At 38.5% G+C, this 19,803-nt stretch overlaps 1 protein-coding gene across 1 annotated transcript; it reads right to left on the bottom strand.

Annotated features, from left to right (window-relative positions):
* Positions 1-1,127: 1,127 nt before the first annotated feature.
* Positions 1,128-17,182, bottom strand: rnd1b (Rho family GTPase 1b). Its single transcript, XM_032573765.1, has 5 exons — positions 16,856-17,182; positions 16,172-16,259; positions 7,412-7,521; positions 7,186-7,320; positions 1,128-4,724 (listed from the first exon to the last, which is right to left on the bottom strand). Exons 1-5 carry the CDS (start codon positions 16,973-16,975, stop codon positions 4,479-4,481), a joined length of 699 nt encoding a protein of 232 aa, XP_032429656.1. The 5' UTR covers positions 16,976-17,182; the 3' UTR covers positions 1,128-4,478.
* Positions 17,183-19,803: the final 2,621 nt, after the last annotated feature.

Consider the following 19,803-nt stretch of genomic DNA (forward strand, 5'->3'; position numbering starts at 1 on the left):
ATGTGGAATATGACTTCATAGAATATATTTTATTTTTAAACCAATATTTTCCAAGGGTATGAATAATTTCGGGCTTAGTTGTAAATGAGGAAGAGACCACAGAAATATTATTCTGCAAATAATATTTCATGATTGTCATCATCTTCATTACTTAGGAGATGCTACGAGATGCACTTCTGCATTTTTACCAATTACCAATATGGCTTTTATTTTCTTTTATAAATATAAATATTTTGGTCACATGGACAAATTAAGAATTCTTATGCCTTTAATTAACAAAATTAAAAAGAAAATCTTAATTAAAACTAAAAGCAATGTCTGCACAATAGGCAAGTCTTGTGTTTGAGGATAAATCTAAAATCTTAATAAACCTCAAATGTGAATGTTTAGGAAATTAAAAGTGAGATTTTTGCTTTATTAATTGAATATCTACATATACACGCTCAATTATTGGGCAACTAACTACTGAGCCAACAATTTTCTGTGATGCATCACTGCTATGTGAATGCCTCAGAGTCAGAAACAGACCTTTGGGTAAGTTAAAAGGTCATTTTGGACATGTTCAAATGTGTGCATTTGCAGAAAACCAGTTGGATTGAAAACTGTGAAAGAGACCCATCTGCCAGTCACCTCCCTGCACAGTCTCATTGCAGTGAGCATATACATGTGCTGGTTGGCCTGCTGGCACCACAGCTGTACTCACGTGGCAACAGGCCGGTCTTATTACACATCTGCAGCATAGTGGATGTGAAGCGTTTGAAGGCAGATAAGAGATGCAGTCCTTTGAAATACGAATCTGTCTAAACAGTCAAAAGAGTACTTTTTACTCCCATCTTTCTCAGTAGTGTTATCAAAAAAAGAAAAAAAAGGTCAATAATGAATCTGTGATTAAAGCTCCTTCAACAGCAGCTATGATCTGATATCACGGTTTGTGTAATGGAAAGTGACACTAATCCCCTCATGCATGCTCATTTAAATTTGCTTTAAAATCAGACAAGGTCCTCTCACATGTTTGATTATTTATAAAGACTAAGAGTGATAAAGACAAGCAGCTGCCTCACTGCGGGGAATTTAATTTCACTGAATTTATTTGAAAAAAAAAGAAAAGAAAAAAAGACAGAGGCAAACATGTTCCAGGACAAGCTTTATTTAACACAGCGGTAAACACAAACAAAAATAACAAAAAAGGAAGGATTTCAAAAACAGATTTTAAACAAATGTACATGTCACCGAAAAAAAGGGCAAAAATAGCCACCAAATAAATACTAACATCAAGAACAATAATTTCATAACTATAAAACAAGAGACAGTATATATAACCGTATAATAGGACATGCGTAGAAGTTTTATTGCACCATTTGTACCACACATTGACTACAAGACAAAGGCTGCATAATAACTGACATGGCCACTGAGCCGCCTGAACAACCCATCATAGAAAGGCTTTCCATCAGGCAAAAAATATCAGCCAATACTTAATTTTTTTTAAATTTGAAAGCTTGGTCATAAACTGCTAAATAATGGTATAGTAATAGATGTGGCGGTGTCTGCCTGTTGACTGAAATGATCTGTCTACATAACAGAGAGCCAAAGTCTGAACTGTAGCGAGGAGCTGAATATTGGAAGCCTTTGTGGAAATGACCGCTTCAAGCTCTCCTAAGCCCAAGGGGGAAATCCACAGCACTGTTAAGACACAACAGCCATGTCAGGAAGATATTTCCAAGATAACGAGAACTCACATCATGCGTTAAATAGTGAAAAATACACATAAAAGAAGAATGGAAAAATAGCTTTCTTTGGACAGGGCCAGCCTGTGCAGTTTGATTATTTGTTCCCCTAAGTCCCACTTTATGTTATTTTTTTTTATCTTTATCACACACTAGCCCTTAATTAAAAATTGTTCACTTTTGAAGTTAATCTCTAATTTGAAAAGTGTGCAATTGCCAACTCACTCAAGAAACACAGTTATAAAGCCCTGCAAAAGCATTCATAGCCATTCAGCCTTTTTTTCTCCACATTTTGACAAATACAGTATTTAATTTGGATTTCATATGACAGACCAATGCAGAGCAGTGCATTAATGTGAAGTGGAGTGGAAAGAATGCGTAATTTTTATTTTAAAATTGGAAAAAGGTTACCAGCAGTTGGGTTAAATGTAATTTACTCTTACATCCAGTTTAAACAATAACCCTCAGAAATAATTTAATTTGTAAAACAAATAAAATGCCATTGTGACTAATTTAATCCCAGAATAAATCCAGCCGTTCTGTGAAGGCCTCATAGATTTGCTAGCAAAGATAACATTTAAAGTAGAGTTAAGTTATAAAACAATATGTCAAGATTTAAAACTGTGCCAGCGCACTGTTTAATCCACCATCTGAATTTAGAGCAGAGTAACCAAGAACTGCAACCAAGACATGAACGTCAGCAGAGCTATAGATGAAAATCGCTCCATTCATATTGATTTGGATGCAAATTACTCTCTTTTGGCAGATCTAGTAGATCCAGCAAACATGGAGAGGAACATACTCTGGTAAAACAGGATGCTAATTAAACTATTATCTGTGGCTAACTAAACCAACGCTGCACATCACCCTGAATACGCCATGTTCATGGTGAAACAGAGAGGTGGCAACATCATACAGCACAGAGATGAAAGATTTAAGATCAGGGAACAGGTTCATCCTCAAGCAGGACAGTAACCTTGCACATAGATCCAGAGGTTGGAGATTGGAACTGGTCAAAGTATTTTGCACTGTCAGAATGCGAAAAAGTTTTGGCAATATGAATACTTTTGCAAGACGCTGCAGTTCCTACGTCATCAAAAAAACCTAACGTCGTCAGCTAACAGAAGTGTGTTCATTTCTCCTCCCTTTTTTTTCCCCCCTTATTTGTTTTCGTCACCGGTTCTTCCAAAAACCAGCGACTGCACAGAAGAACGGACATGAGCTCAGCAGCTGGTTTGTACAGCAGAAATGGTTTCAATCAATGACATGTCTGTCCACCGACCACTTAGAGCACGACAGTAATCACGAAGCTGCATCTTTTATTGCCACACCTTGTATCACGAGCACTTCAATCGTTATTGCTTTATGGTCAGAAGCGCAGAACTCACAGCTGCACAGACACATAACCATGAAGCCAAAGATTTAAGCCGATGACGAAAAGCGTTTGATTTTTGCTCCATTGTCGTTCTCGCCAGCAGTGGGCGACGCTTGTTGGAGGTCAAGAGGTTCAAGTGTACGCAAAACATAAGCTATAATTTGTCTTGGAAGAATAGAGTTGCATTTGGAGTGCTACATTAGATCAATGCAAATCCACAAGCATTTTACAGTATTGGTAAATCTCACTGACCTGGGAACATGAAATAAAAAGGTATTATTTTTCAAACTGCAAACAGTTAAAAAAAAAAACTGTCATCATTGCAATGCTACAACTCTTTTCTGAAGAATATTTGATGAAACAAAGCATATTTTTACCATTAATTGTCAATCTGACAATTACATTTTAAAATCTGCCTTGAAGCAGTGAAGCCTCGTAAATAAGACCCACACAGCTTGAAGCTCGAGTGTTTATGATGCTGATTTCAACAAAAGCCTCTTTGCCTTTCTATTTCTGATGCATTAGCAGACGTAGGGGCTCCTGCAGTGAATGGAGCACATTTCAAACCTCCACACATATTCCCTGGTCTTGCGTCTGCTGCTATTTTTACAAATACAGAGCCTCGCCAGCCTTCGCTACTTGCTCGACTGGAAGCTGGTGGAGCAGAGTCGTTCACAGCCACGCAGCCACGGCTCTCCAGCCCATCCAGGTGGATGAAGGCCGGACTCTGAACGCACAGCAGCGCTGCCTTCTGCCGCTCCCATCGCCACTGAGGGGGCAAGAAAAGCTTTCTGTGGATTCTGCCTCTGTTCTCCCTCTATATAATGTTCTTTCATCAGAAAAGGGTAAAACAGGTGACACCTCACACACCACACTTAGGAAGGGATTTTTGCTAATTCCCCAACAGTTTCATGCTAGATTTTATTTAAGTACTTAGAAAAATATCTATTCAGTTTTTCTGAGAGGCATTGACGTAACAAGGTTTGAAAATCGCACACTTCCATATCGGATTAAATCAAGATGTGCCTACAGATGCGTAAAATCAGACAGATGGAGCACTGTTGTAGTTTGTTTATAGGTGGGAAAATAAAGAAAGTTCAATGAACCCAAACCTTTACTGTTTTAAGTTCTGTTTCAAAAGCGAAATAATAATACTAATAATAAAAAAAAATATGGATGTGCGCTCGAAGGTTCAGGAGAGAGTGGACAGCTGAGTGTCCGCCTCTTCTGAGGGTTTGTTTGGTTTTCGGGGGGGTGAGGGAAGGATTCAGCAGGAGAGCCCTGATAAAACCATCATGCCCACCCCCCTTCCCCGAGACCAAATAGGCTGGGGCTGGGAGTCGCGTACGAGGACCTGGAGCCCCTCCTGCCCTCCTTCACATCACAGAGCAGCTCTTGGTCTTTTCCTTCTTGAAGGAGGAGGACAGCAGGTCCGACTTGCTGGGCAGGTGGAGGAGTCTTTTGGAGAGGCGGCGGGTGGGGCTGGACTTTGGGAGGGGCTGCAGCTTGTTGATGCAGGCCATCGCTGCGGTACGAAATACGCTGTGAATGCTTTTCTCCGAGGTGAAGGCTGAGCACTCCAGATAAGCTTCAGCACCAAGCTGCTTGGCCATAGCAGAGCCCTGTAGCAAATGATGTCAGGAAATATACTGAATTAGCATCTTGCACCAAAATACAAGATGCAAAGCTACATTTTTTTTCCTCTGCATAAAGTGCTATGGAAAAATATTTCCATCTGAAAAGTTTATTCTCTTTTTGCTGTGCTGTCATGTTATAATATGTCAAAAATATATCTGTTTTCTAACCAGTGAATAAACACAACATGCAGTTTTCGAATGATGATTTAGTTTGCAAAGAGAAAAGAAAAAAACCTGAACCTCACGTCAAAAGTAATCGCCCTCTTGTTAAAAACTGAATCAACTGTGACAAAACTTTTTTTGTTTGCATAGTTCAGATCAATTGATGAATGTCTCATCACAACCAAGACAAAAGTGAAAAGTTTTGGACAGTGTAGGCCTCACTACATCTGCTGTGAAACTAACAGCATTTGAGGAAAAGAACTGACAGTCAAACATGGTAGTGGTAGTGTGTTGGTCTGGATTACTTGCTATAATTGATGGAACCAATCACAAACTTCATCAGAAACTCATCTGACTTGTCAACAGAATGTCTATCAGTTACTTTAAGCTTGAGAACATTTAGATTATCCAGTAGGAGAATGACCCACATCCACCTCAGACAGGGTACAAAAATAAACAAGCAAACAAAAACAACTGAGGTTTTGGAGTGGGTTAGTCAAAGTAGGGACTTAAATGTGACTGAGATGTTCTGGGGTGGCCATTTATGCTCAAAATCCCTTAAATATGACTAAACCGAAACATTTCTTCAAAGAAGAGTGAGCCAAAATAATCTACTTACAAGTTGATGGCAGCACAAGCACTTCTCTTTTTTACCACACAGAGTCAGATTGCTTTGAAAACTGCATTTAGTATTTACCGTACTCTTGGAGTCTTTCATTTTAAAACGTGTTTGATATTTGATATTTAAGTTTAAGTATAAGTTAACATTTAAAATTAGAGAGAACAATTACTCTAGAGAGGACAAAATGAAATATTTTCATTTTAAAATGTGTTTGTTTGACATTTAAGTACAAGTTAACATTTTAAATTAGAGGACAAATACTTTTTTACAACACTGTGTAGTAAAGCAACAGCCTAAAAGCATAAGAAACTTCTAAAAAAGGCATCAAAACTAAAGCATGTTCTAACAGATTGGTTAGTTTATTCTGAAAACCATTTCCCACTCATAATTATGTCTCTTTGAGGTGGAATTAACATTTTTCAACCTGTCTTACTGGAAACTACAGACATAAAACTAATTGCTTTCAAAATGAAAAACATAAAAAGTGGTTTAGTTTTTCAAACAAATCCCTCCTCACTGGGATAATTTCAACAAATGTAAAACTAGGTGGATGAAGACGATAACGACTATTACGCCCCATCACTGATGCCCAGAGCTTTATGATTGTATTTGTAAAATACTTTGTGACAGAACAACTAATGGGTCAACCGCCAGCTTTGAGCTAGCTCTCTTTACATATGAAATGTTAATGTTAACGTCTGGGAGAAATACTGTATCTGTGAGAGAATGCAAGCAGCAAAGGTTTCATTTAAAACATAGAACCTCTCTTTTGAGTTTAGGACTTACACATGTCTGAATGAAGTCACTTAAGTTGCTTTGCCAAAATAAATAAAAACAACCATAACATGTTAACTTAATGCAAATTACTGTGTGAATAAGAAAATATAAAAGAACTGCATGTATTAATTAGAGATGCATAAAACAGATTTCCAATCTATTTTTTCTAAAGCTTTGATCTTTTGTGTCCGAGTGCTGTTTCTTTATTTTGCATAAACCACATTAATAGTGGTTAAATATTTGCATATTATTTGCATATAATATTTGCATAAATATTTTGCATATTTTGCACTCAAAATATTTCTTCAGATTTAAATTACGAGCTGTGTGTTTAAGAGAGGATCTGCTGCAAAAGCAGGGTTCATATTTTCAAACGGGCAAAGTTATTACAGAGTCGACACTTTAATTTTATTTTTTGCATCTTATACTAGTGATCAATGTGATCAGCACATTAAGTGCAGCTAGCATTGCTAAAACGGCAGCGCCTAAGTATATTCCCTATAAAAAAAAAAATACATCTTTACCGCTGAGATTTCCAAACAACTTACACCATTTTAAATCCAACATTTTCCATCATAGATTCACTTTTTCATTTTTCCTCCATTGTAGCAAATTCTATACCAAACGGATCTGTTACATGCTGGTAGTGTGTACGTATGGGGCTTTCTCTGACCTAAAACAAAATCTTGATTACAAGCTCCTGACCTGTCGGGACTGATTAGATTGAAAATCGTCTGGTTCTGGTCAACAGACCAGTCTTGGTGCATCTCTAAAACTTATTTTAATTTCTTTTATCAGAAAAGCTCACATTACACAAAGGAAAATACCTGGTCCTGCCAGTTTTAGTTCAGCCTTACTGACAAATAAGCTTCTTGTAGTTCTCACCTGCTCGTAGGTAATTGGAGTCTGTTTTAGGTTGGACAGCTCCATGAGTGTGCACACATCGGTGCGGAGGTCTATCTTACAACCAATCAGCAAGATTCGAGTGCTTGGACAGAAGTCCAGGATTTCACTTTTCCACTGTGGACACAAATGTATAATTGTTAAGCTCTCTTTTGTGAGAATATTTAACATGACAGTACAGAAAATAATAATAAAAGCAAGACATTACCTTTTTGAGACTGCTGTCCATTGTGTCTGGGCGGCTGATGTCAAAGCACAACAAGACTGCGTCAGAGTCACTGTAGCACAGGGGTCTCACATTGTCATAGTATGGAGAACCTTAGAGGGCAGAGAGGCAAAATACTATTAATGTGGTTAAAAGCAAGAATGAGCAATTTCTAAAGAGACATACTTCTCTTTAGACGTTCACCAGTGTCATGTGACATAAGTATTTAGATATAAAAAAGTCACATGACAATACCAGATGTTTTAGATTTCATATTGTACCTTAGTTCAATTTTTTAGATCCTGAACCCCGAATTAACTATTTGACTTTCATTAGTTATGAAACATTAAAACCTTGACGAAACAAAAGGCAAATCTGACCAACATCCAGTAGATAGAAATAAATATTTCCTACCAAAATAGATATTTTTGTAGTCAATGAAAGGAGAATACAGTTGACAGGATGCAGTTCCTGTGTGACGCTTTTCCTAGAACAAATCTTCTTTTCTTATCTGAAAAAATGTTAGGTACAAAAGACCCAAAATGGCAAAAATTTAACATTTGGCAGAGCAACATAACCAGCACCCTTCTGGAAACCAAGAGCATTCATATCCGTACATCGTTGCCACTTGGCAAACAAACAAAAAAAAAAACAACTGAAAGCATTTGAAGATCTGGCTTCCAGGAGTTTCAAACTGCAGCTTTTCTTTCTTTATTTTTTCTACATCTAGCTGTACTGCAGAGCTTACGCTAGCTCCTGTTTAAACAGGAACAAGTAAAGATTCATTTCAGCTCTTTTTATAACATTCCTGTTTTACAGCAGCACTACTTTGCAGCTGACTTATTATCTATTGCATTGTTTCAGTTAAATCACTATACTTTATAGTCACCACAAGGGAGTGCAGCCGCCCCCATTCCAGTATAATGATTGGAGATATTTTCTTATCATTACTCTCAATGTTGCTTTATAACATGTATAGACGTTTGCCTAGTGAGCCAGTAATTTTTGTATAGAAAGACAAAAAATAGTAGGGTTTATATGTAACCACAATCGCTTCCTCTTGATTAGCTTCACTTTTCTGTTCTTGAAGCTGCTGTTTTCTTTGCCTCTGTACCCTCTGCTGGCATTTCAGACGCAGGAGAAGATGACAATCGGTCACTAAATCCTTATTGATCTTCCCTTGCACTAGATTATGCAAGTGGAACGGTGGGGTTTGGGGCAGGCAGACGCTCCCACTCATGCTCAGAATCCTTAAGTAATCCACCCCCCCCACCCCAAAAAAAAAAAAAAATCCTATGCTCGTCAGCAGTACCTCCAGTCCCTCTGTTTCCACAGCAACAACCTCGGAATCCACCGTCTACATCAGCCATTCCTCCTCTTCCTCCTCCTCCCACCTCTCCATAAAGGCTTGCCCTTGCTGCCAGTCAATCACTTCAGACCAGAAAAACCAACCCACCCACCTACTGTTGGGGACATTCCTTCTCTGCAAGAGAAGCTGAGACACACATCCAGTAGATATATATATATATAAAAAGACACACCTGATTACACACAGACTCACTATCTAATTTTGGCTCCGTCCAGAGGTGAGCCCAATCCGCTATCTGATGAAACAGAATAAGAGTTCTGCTCAGGGGGGATTAAAATGCTTACTTCAGTCTCCGCACGGATCCCAACGGGGATTCGGAGCTCCTTTTATAGCCGCAGATAAGGGAAGAAGCGTGTGTAATCACTCATTAGACATTACACAACTATCCTGATTGTTTTCTGTGGAGGAACATCGGAAGAAAACATACAAAAGCACATACAAACATGGATGAGTGCATGTGAAGCAGTTTCATGAATATTTAATGATCCTTCGCATTATCAAAGGTTGAAAGTGAATTTGCCAGCTGCTGGGTGCTGTGAGTGGAATAATGACAAGCTGTGATGAAATTCCTGTCCTGAAGAAGAATGTGAACACGGTTGGAAAAGAAAAGAACACGCTGGTTTCATTATGACTCTGGTTCTGTGCTTTAAGAAATAAACAGGCTTTCAATGCTGTCATTTTAGACCTTATTTAAATTCTTTGCAAAAGAAATGCTTACACATAAATCTTGAAGCTTTTTTAAAAATCTACCTCAAGTAAAGAAAGTTATCTATACATAAAAGCCAGAAAGCCTTGTTTTAGTGATTGCACAAAAAAATTTAAAAAAGTGTATTCTGGCTGAGGAAATAGTTTGGCCACACTCCTCACTTTCAGCTGGAAAATGTTTAATGGGTTTCTTTCATTGCGCAGCATCTCAATGACATCAGTGGCTCAGGAGCCATTATTAAATTTTCAGCCAGTAATGTTTTTTGGTTATTGTCTTGTTTCAATATCCAGTTCTGCTTCATCTCCAAGTTGTTTTTTTTTTACAGCTTGTCTCATATTTTTCCTCCAGGTCTCTTAGATACACGGCATATTTCATAGGATTATGAGCTGACCAGGTTCTGCTACAGGAAAATATTCTAAAACCATGACACCTCCACCACCATGCTTCACAATTGACATCATTGCCATTTGATGGATTCTGTTTATGCCAACTAACCCGAAAACTCTGTTCGGGATAATTCCAATTAAGACTAACCTGACCAAAGAACAATACACCAGAATACTCCAGAAGTCCTGGTCTTTGTATTTTTCTTAGAATGCCAACAATTCATCTGTGCATTTCTTCCATGAAAGTAAAGCTGATTTTAGACGCATGCTTTTACATCTAGGGCCTGTTGTGGGTTCCTTCAAAGGTTGATTTTAGATTCTATTAAAGGATCTTTAAATTCTTTCTCTCAAGGGACCCAAACCGCCACCACACACTGAACCTGCTTTGGCTTTTGCCAAGCCGCTGAGCAATCTTTTAATGGCAATTCTGGTGGTATAGACATGAGGAACATGTTAGCAGTTTCATTTAGAAATTCCTGGTGGCACATGGAGTGAAAGGGAGCAGGAAGCTCCCATATGAGCAAACACAGAGTAGGGAGCGTCCACCCCAAGAGGATATTATTGCTTCTGTTGTCGAAATATGCAAAAGACATGAATCCCTTCCACGCTGCCACCCTCACCCAATCCTGTGGCCCATATAGTCAACAAGCATCAACAATATCCGTTTAAACCAAGAGTCACAAATGGTCTGAAAGAAAGTTTGCATGCAATGGCTTTTAAATCAGCACACATTTGAATCAGAACAATCACCCACAGAGGACGAGGATGTGTTTCAGTGTGTCTTATCTGTCATGCAGGAGAGTCTACAGGGTGCTCTAAAGATCTCCTCCTCCAGTAAGAGGTTATCTCACAGCCAGGAAACAGGATGTGATTCTGCATTAAACAGCCCCTGATCTAAATGCAGCAATCAATAGAGGGCTGCACCACGGGGGCCCCGAGAGCCCTTGCATTTGAAGCTGACAAATAAGTTATCCTGCCAGCATAGAAGGAGCGAGAGATAAAAGATTAAGTAGGATGTTCCAACCTCCCCATTTTAGATCTCTGCTGCTACAAACCGAGGGATGTTTTGGACCGTCAGATCGATGCCCATGCAGCGATAAGCAAGGCCAAACGTTTCCTCTCCCCTCCTTTCTTTACGACAGATGGAGAGTTTCTGAGGCATGAAACATGCGGAGTGAAGCTGACTAACTGGGGGATGGCAGATGAAGAAAAGATTGCAAGTCTTGTTGCTGAGATCAACTTCGTATGTGTTTAATGGTGCAGCGCCCAGGGCTCCAAACCCACCAAGGAGAAAGAGGTGGAGATGGGAGGGTGAGCTTTACGGGCTGGGAAGATGATTGTCGGAGCACACAGGTGGGGGAAGGGAGTATCTCGTCTCCTCTGTGTGCATGGGTGACTGAGAGAGAGCTTGTGTGTTCAATCAAGTGAGCTACGGAGTCCATTTTCATCATTAGCACTCCTCTCGCTATCAGAATGCACAGGTCAGACAGACTAATGATCGAGGGATGGGATGACTCAGATTGATTTTTTGTTTTTTTTTGTGGGTGGGGGGAGGCTCAAGTGCTGCCCCAGCTCCGTCACCCACACTCAGCTCCGTCACCCACACTCAGCTCCGTCACCCACACTCAGCCGACTGAAGCCGTGGCGCTTCTTCAGCTGATAACTACAGACATTAGTTTACAGTCGAAAGAAGAAACACACAAAGCTGCCTCAGACTGTTATTTTACAGTTTTGTATCTGCCAGGGTTTCTGTAGTTAGAGAGGAGAAATAATTTAGTTCCCGAAATACTGTCAAAACTCAACTCATTCTGGATTAGAAAAAAACCTTAAACTGGGTTTACTGTTGGAATGAGGGAAATACTTAAGACTAACCCACTTTTTTTGATACTTTAGTTTCTTTATCATTACACAGTATCTGGACCAACCCTGTGAGCCTCAGCACCTCTCTTTTGTCCTGACTTTGTTTTTAACTGAAAATCAACTATCAAAGAGGTTATAACTGAGAGCAAATGTCAATGTTACATCATAAAATAAATATCTCTGTTATGTCTATGATTTAGTCTAGCACTGTTTAACTTTGCTGAGGACTTTCTTCTTTTAAATCTTGATATTTTTAACATCTGCATCACAGCCCTTTCCAGGCCCAAAATAGCATTACATCTCCTTTAGCTGCAATTCACACAGTAAAGTTAGTTGTTTTTTTTTTATTATCTAAAATTCCTGAGACTTACACAACTCTGGATATTTTTGACATAGCCTGAGACCTGAGTCACAGAAGAATTACATGAGCTGCTTTAAGGTGACGAGAAAAGCAAGAGATGTTCAGAGAAATCAGGAGAACAGTCAGATCACTCTTAATGGATAAGGTAGCTCTAACATTTAAAAAAAGAAACCCTTTTTCAGGTGAGTGAACACATTCACTACACCAAAGTGAAACCAGGTTGTGCTAACCACAAAACTTTTAAGAGTGTAAGTTGTTACTGACAGAAGAAAGCTCAAAGTAGCCATTTTCAGCATCTGAGGTATTTCCAAATAAAGCAACAGAAAACTGTTAAGTTGTCTTTTCTCCTAACATACTAATTTAAACTGACCAATGAGAGGAATCGTCTTCACAATATCAGGCTGAAGACAGAAGCTAAAACAAAGTGTCGTCCTGTAATATAGCAATATTAAATATTACTGAAATGCAAAGTAATTTTTATTCAGTTATTTGAATAAGTAAAAAGAAAACAAACATCTATTTTATGTTCTTTAAATAAACTGTCAGATGTTTTTACAGAGAGGAGGATGTCTTGTTTGGGAACCCTGTGGTCTTATAGTGATATGGGTCTTTTTTCACAATAAGGTTTTACATGGACTGTGGCGGGGGTCACATCCACTTTTAGTGACTGGAACAATTTTTACACTAAGTTTGAGGTGGACTGGGAGGCAGCAGATGGACTGAAAGGAGAACCAGAACCAACCGAAAGGATTATATTATCCCCTCTGGCCTGGGAATACCTCGGGATCATCCAAAAGGAGCTGGAAATTGTGAACATCTGGGATTTTGACAATCAGATGATGCTGAACAGATGAGTGAAGCTCTAAAGAAGATATGACACTACAAGCTGAGCAGTATGCTGTTAAATGTTCTGTTCAGACAATAATATGTGCTCTCATTTTGAGTTAAACTGGAAATAATAGTAGCTAAATCGATGGCATCAATCTCAATTGTACGCAATACAGTAGCCAATTAGATTACACAAAATTCTCCCAAACTCAAAGGCCTAATCAGCAAGACCACTGACCCTGAAATAAATTAGTTACTAACACCAACAATAATGAGATTCGTTATTAAGTATTCATGAGTTACGGCTAGTGGACAGTGTTTGCGTTCCCCTCCTCCTCTCTCCGCCCTGTACGTCCGATCAGATCAGCCTGATTAAAACCGGAGGATTGATTTTAGCCTGTAAATCCATGGCGGAGCTGAGAGAAGGAGCTGCCTGCCGTGTGGAGCCGGTGATGAGGTTGGTCTAATCGATGAGGGGGAGCTGGGATAATGAGGAAACACTCTCACTGTGGAAGGGCCACAGCAGCACAACTCCGTGCAATTATAGGATATTACAGTAAAAAATAAAAATAACGCAGAGACTAACACATATTGCTTTAGTCTGTCATCTATCGTCAGGAGTCAGAGGGGAGTCAGACGTTCTGATCTCAGTGGAACACAAAATATGTGTACAGAAGCGAATGATTTGTATTAGATTTCCATCCATCCATCCATCCATCCATCCATCCATCCACCCATCCATCCATCCATCCATCCATCCATCCATCCATCCGCTATACCAGAAAAAATGGCTCCCTATGGAAAAATGTTTGAGTTTTCAGACTTAACTGTATTCTCTAAAATTTCAAAATCTAAATTTTCACATTTATTAATATTTTATTTACATAATTTGTCTTTTATTTATTTTATTGCAAACTGAGTTCAACATTTTAGACATCAATGTGTATATTTTTGATTTAATGACTGATAAACTCAAAGCTAAATACAGTCTCCAAAATAAAAAAAAAGACCAACAAAAGGCCTTTTCTGGTTCAAGACAACCAGACTTTTTGTTTTTAAACCAGTCAGGTTCAGATGATAACCACCAAAACATACAAAATATTATTGCATAAATAAATACAGTAGAAAGTACTAAAAGACAGAAAATGGTGCATTACAGAACCTCTTTAATTTGACAAGTCTAAGAGACTGGAAAAAATTCTGTAAGTTGATTCATGATTTTTAAAATATATAGATAGTACTATCTGACAACTATAAAAGCTTTGCGAGTATAAATGGAACCCTGCTTCGCAGTTCTAGATGGATGGTGGATGTATTCATGTATGTTTGGGTCAGTTATGTCCACTGGTCCTATTCAGAGTCTTAATCCTCTGGATGTTGCTGTTTGAGTGGGTGACCCGAGCAGCATATGGAGGAAAATGCAGGTCACCACATTTTCTCCACTCCCTCCTCTCTGTCTGCTCTAGAAAACCTTTCTGCTCAATAGGAAAGCACTCTGCAGCCACATCATCCCCGGGCAGCAGGCCCACTCCCACTGGCCAGACCAAAGGTCCACAGTCTGGGATTAAAAGATGGCATTTGGTCTGGGGCAGGAATTATACTGCTCCAGACCAATTACATTTTTATCCATTTATTTTCTGTTTACTCTGCGAGAGAGTAAAAACATTAGCTCGTACATGTGGGTCTGTTATATAAAGGATTTGTCCTACGCCGATGCACATGAAATGCGAAAACACACGTAAACACACTTGCAGCCGTGGGATTTGCTCCGTCATGCTGACCCAGTAACTCTGGAGATGTGAGCACGCGATGAACACTGAGCAGAGAAAGTGCAGAGGGGTGAGCAGAAGGGGAGTCTGACTCTAACAGGTGCCGCGGACCCATGTTGGCAGGATTCAGGTCAACACAACTCCAGGGATATCTACAAAGACACATTGACCCTCTTTTCAAGCTTGTGGTGTAAGCGAACACATGATGCCCAAAGTCTCCATTGAAAGCAAGTGAACCGGAATAATAAGTGTTTTTTCATTCTGTACATGAAAAGTATTTGCAAATGTGTCATTCCTTTACCAAGCCACAAAGAATAAAAGGTCAATGAGGCATCCAGTGTCCTTTCACACCAAGGCAAAACACGAAGCCTGGCAAAAATATTCTGGCCCCTCTCACTATTTCTTCCACATTTCTTCATGAATCAAACAAAAACATCAGGGCTTCAATGTATTTCGTAGAATTGTGTGACATAGCAACACAAACCAGTGAATGCCCAAGGTTTGGAATAAAGATTTCATATAGTTTCCAGGATTTTTTTTTTCTAAATAGAAATCTTAAAATTTTGGCTCATGTTTGTATTCAACATCTCCTGTATTAACACGTTGCTGCAGCGAGTCTTTGTGGGTATATTCAGCTGAAAGCTTTCTCTTATTTAGTAATAATCATTAGATCTGGCTGTATAACGTCAAGTATTGCTTCTGAAAGGTTTCCTTCCAGGTTAAAAGTTCCTTTACCTTGGTGCTTCCGCAAAAATACAAAGTAAAACATACAGCAAAGTGGGGGGACGAGTGCTCTACTAACCTTCTGCAAGTTTAAGGGGGGATTTAATGGAAAAAAAAAGAAAACTAGAAAAATCTCAACAAGGTTTGCAAAAACAAAAAACGAATTTAACATAAGAGGAATAAAAACAGATTGCCGTGTCTAACCCTATCTTCCATTCTCACCATAGTGAAAGAAAGCAACCTCAGTATGAGTATTGTGTATTCAGGGTGATGTGCAGTATTTTGCCACACACAGCACTGAGCATGTGTCGTCAGACCAGAGTACTGTCTTCCTCTCCCTACTTGCTGCGTCTTCTTGCCACTATTACATAAAGGCCGGCCAGAAATAGTGCATCCAACTAACAGCTGTTCTGTCATCAGAATATTAGATAAATATGTCTTCAAGTGCCTTCACTAGATTTTATTTAGGTGTATTCAAGTAAAGGGGGGTGAATACTTATGTATAAAAGACTTTTTAGATTTTTAGTTGTAAGAATTTTGAAAACATGGAATGGATACTTAAGCGAGGAACTGTATTTCATAGCATTTTACTCTGATAAGAACACTTGTTAATCTTCCTTATTGCTTCAAATGTCTGTCCAGGTAATTATGTCCGACAAAGAAGTTCATTAAACGCATCGGTCATCGCCCTGTTGCGCATCCCTCTGCGCTGCAGGCAGAGCTGAAGGTCTTAGTCCACATGGGAGAAGGCGATAAGTTACCTGAGGTGTCCCACAGACTCAGCTCCACTCGCTGCTCCTCCAGCTCCAGGCAGGCTGTGTAGTTTTCAAACACCGTGGGTACGTAAGTCTAGGGAGTAATTAGCAACAGGATGCAATTAGCAGGAAGGTGTCAGTCACAAACAGTGGAAGTTTATTTAGTGCAACTAACATGAAAAGGGGGAAAAACAAACAAACAAAAGAAAGCATTTTCTTTGCTTTGATCAGTATCAGTATTGATCAGTATTTGTGTGTGTATATATATTACAGTGTCTCTTTTTATGGGCTAGATATATATATATATATATATATATATATATATATATATATATATATATATATATATATATATGTATATATATATATATATATATATATATATATATATATATATATATATATATATATATCTAGCCCATAAAAAGAGACACTGTAATAATCTCCATTCGGAATACAATATAAGGCTTGTGCAAAGTGTATAATAAGTCAGTGAGCACAAAACAAACCAAAATAGCCAAATCCCAGTAAATGCGCATGCAACAGCGCACTCGGTTTTATTTTCTCCCTCTCATTTTCTGCCTTTTGTTTATATGTCACAACCGATGATGTTTCATAAAATCATAAAGTAGCTTCTTGTGGCTGAATCCCTGTCACATATTTTTTACAATTATGAGTCACATTGTATACCTCCGGGTAGCAGTCCTTCGCCAGCACTTGCAACATCGCCGTTTTTCCGCATTGAACATCTCCCACAAGAACCAGTTTGCATCTCACCACCAGCGGTTGCGTATTTCTCCTTTCCTTCATGATGACGAACACGCTCCAGAGTTTTCTCCAGGAAAAAAACAAACAAACGCGACAGACAAAATCAAATAATAATAATAATAATAATAATGATAATGATTTTTAAAAAAAACAAGCTATAGAACAGCTCAGATACAGTCCCAGTAAGATAAAGCGTCCCAGCTTCTGTCTGTTGGAGGATGCCCGCAGTTGATCTGATTGAATTTGCCACTGCGGCTCTTTATACGGGCGAGGAGCAGCCAATAGGAGCTCACAGTCCACATGCTCTGTAACATCGCTTCACTGCGCTCAGAAATAATACGAGGGGAACTACAAACATGCACATTATTCAGTCAGGGATCATCAATCTATATATATTTTTATATATATTAAGAATTTTCTTCGGGAATTTCATTATAGAGCTCTATTAGTCACAAAGGAAAAAATTTTTTATACACTGTAAAAATTTATTTTGGATTGTGTTAAATTGCAATTATTAAAACCTATTTTAAAGCTAATTAAACTATAATTGTACATGTAAATACAATGTGCAATAATATTCTGATCCAAAGCAGACTTTCACCGTCTGAAAATAACTCCGATCTCAAGAAGCAATCAGGAAAATGTGAAACATCTGTAGCTAACAGGCTAAAGGTAGAGGGAAAAAGGGATGATGAACACTGACAAGGGAATTCATAAAACTAATATGGACAGAATAGAAACTGCTTATCTAAGGAAACTAGACTCAAATACACAAATAACAGATAAGAATAAATTAAACACACAAAGGAATAAACAATACGATCTCAAGAGAATAAACAACAGGGAAATTATCAAAACAAAAAAAATCACATGGTTCCCTAAAGTTCAAACACACATAGATCATAACATGAAGTGGCAAAAATGTGCTTTAGTATTTACCTAACTCATTCTAGGTGTTGTTTCTAACTTCCCAGACCAACTAATCTGGATTTATGATAAGTGAAGGCACCAAGAATATTAAGTTCTAAGATGCTTATAACGATTTAACAGAGCTTTATGAGAGAAAAATCTCTCATAAAGCTCATAAAGAAAAATCTCTTTCATATATGATTTGACCATCACCAACTGACATACTTCATTAATTTTAACTTTTTTGACAAAAAATACCTTCCTTTTCATAATGTAATCTTTCCTTACTTTGAATTGAATGCTATTCTGGGAATAATGTCAGGTAAAAAATGTTTTTTTATAAACTTCATGATGAATTAGTGATTGTTCTCTTTGAAAACAATGCATTTTAGGAAACATTAAAGAAATTACCATATGCAGGCAAAACCATGGTCTGTCACCTGACCCGTTCCAAATTGATCGGTTTAAATGACTTAATGGCTGGATCGATTACCAATCAGCACAGGGATAATTGGTTTAATTTTCTCCTCACCTCAAGATAGTCTTCTTATTAAAAGCAATAACTTTCCATCTGGAACAGCTCTGTATTTTGGGCAGTATCAATGAAAATCAGTTGATTGTTGAATTTAAAATACTTCCACATAGTTTTAAAAATGGTTGGAAGTAGTTCCTGTGTGTCCTGTTGACCTCAGGTCGTCTCACACCCTATGGACTGAGATGGTGACTGTTATCACTGGGTCAAAAAGCACCTGGTGGTGTGAGCCCCATCCTTTGATGTCAGTCAGTGGTCAAACGTTTTCACACAGGAGCACCAGAGATGTAGTTTGACACCCGGGTTTTAATTGTGTTGAAACAATGAGATAGACTGAAAGATAAAATCAATTAGCTGCCCTCCCTGATGTCTGACGGTCCACCAGATCATTTACATACTGATGTCGGTGATAATAATTGGCGTTTTGTCCCAGTGGGAAGAAGCAATTTGTTTTTGTTTGCAAACAACCCCCTTCTTCAGATCTCCAGTGCTAAAACCTGTTTCTATTCCTGTTGTTGATCCTCAAACTGTGGGGAAACTATAGATGATGCAGCAAATCATTGCCATCGGTATCCACATCTGAGCTCCTTATTCTCAGGTTTTATTTAGACAACTACTCTTCTTCACACTAAGAAGAGAAAGGAAACCTTAAACATTTCTTGTTTGCCTCACTTTGTGACACACTGAAATAACCCTACATCAAATCGTAATTTAATTAATTTTATCAACAAAAAAAAAACGTGAAGGGCGCTCTATTCATTACTGATATAGCAAACAATTGATTCTTTTATCTTTTTTACTGCTTAGAGTTGGAAAGAGTTGAAAATATAAAAAAGCAATCGCTGAACTCTTTCTGACCCTTGTTTATTTACTGCAGCATAAATGCATGTGGGATCACCCGATCCCCTCTGATGGGTGCAGAGAAACAGGTGGCTGTGAATAATAATCAGGTATAAAGTGACACCTTCCAGAGTGACCTGGCCAGATTGCATGTCCTTCATGGAGACACACAACCCTGCACATACACACGATTACTCACAAGGTCAGTTCTGAAATCTCCAATTAACCTAACAGGCTTGTTTTTATAAGTGAGAAAACCGGTGCAGTCAGAAAGCAGAAGCTCCAGAAAGACACAACTCAGATCTGAAATCCAGACCTTGCTGTGAGCTTTCTAATCCACCTTATTCACACGCCTCAAAACATTTTCAGTGGAAATAAAGAAGTACAAGGATATTAACTTCTGCTGATTGTATCCAGAATCTCATTCAGTCATGATGTCTCATGACAGACTGAAAAATTAAAAGCTTTGATGGGTTTTTTTTGGCTCGGCTCTTTATTCCCCACAACAGACTGGAGGAGCCCCCGCATAACTATTAGCAAACTGTCTCTCTATATCTCACTCCACCTTAATATCACTCATGAACAGAAT

Source organism: Xiphophorus hellerii, chromosome 1 (assembly GCF_003331165.1).
Source record: "Xiphophorus hellerii strain 12219 chromosome 1, Xiphophorus_hellerii-4.1, whole genome shotgun sequence".
Taxonomy (NCBI): Eukaryota; Metazoa; Chordata; class Actinopteri; order Cyprinodontiformes; family Poeciliidae; genus Xiphophorus; species Xiphophorus hellerii.

What these genes read in the sequence shown, in the direction of transcription:
- rnd1b (XM_032573765.1), bottom strand. Translation starts at nt 16,975, where the DNA reads ATGAAGGAAAGGAGAAATACGCAACCGCTGGTGGTGAGATGCAAACTG. An exon ending in CGAAGGACTGCTACCCGGAG is followed by an intron (nt 16,260 to 16,855) that starts GTATACAATGTG and finishes ATTACTCCCTAG; the next exon opens with ACTTACGTACCCACGGTGTT. An exon ending in TGGACAGCAGTCTCAAAAAG is followed by an intron (nt 7,321 to 7,411) that starts GTAATGTCTTGC and finishes TTGTGTCCACAG; the next exon opens with TGGAAAAGTGAAATCCTGGA.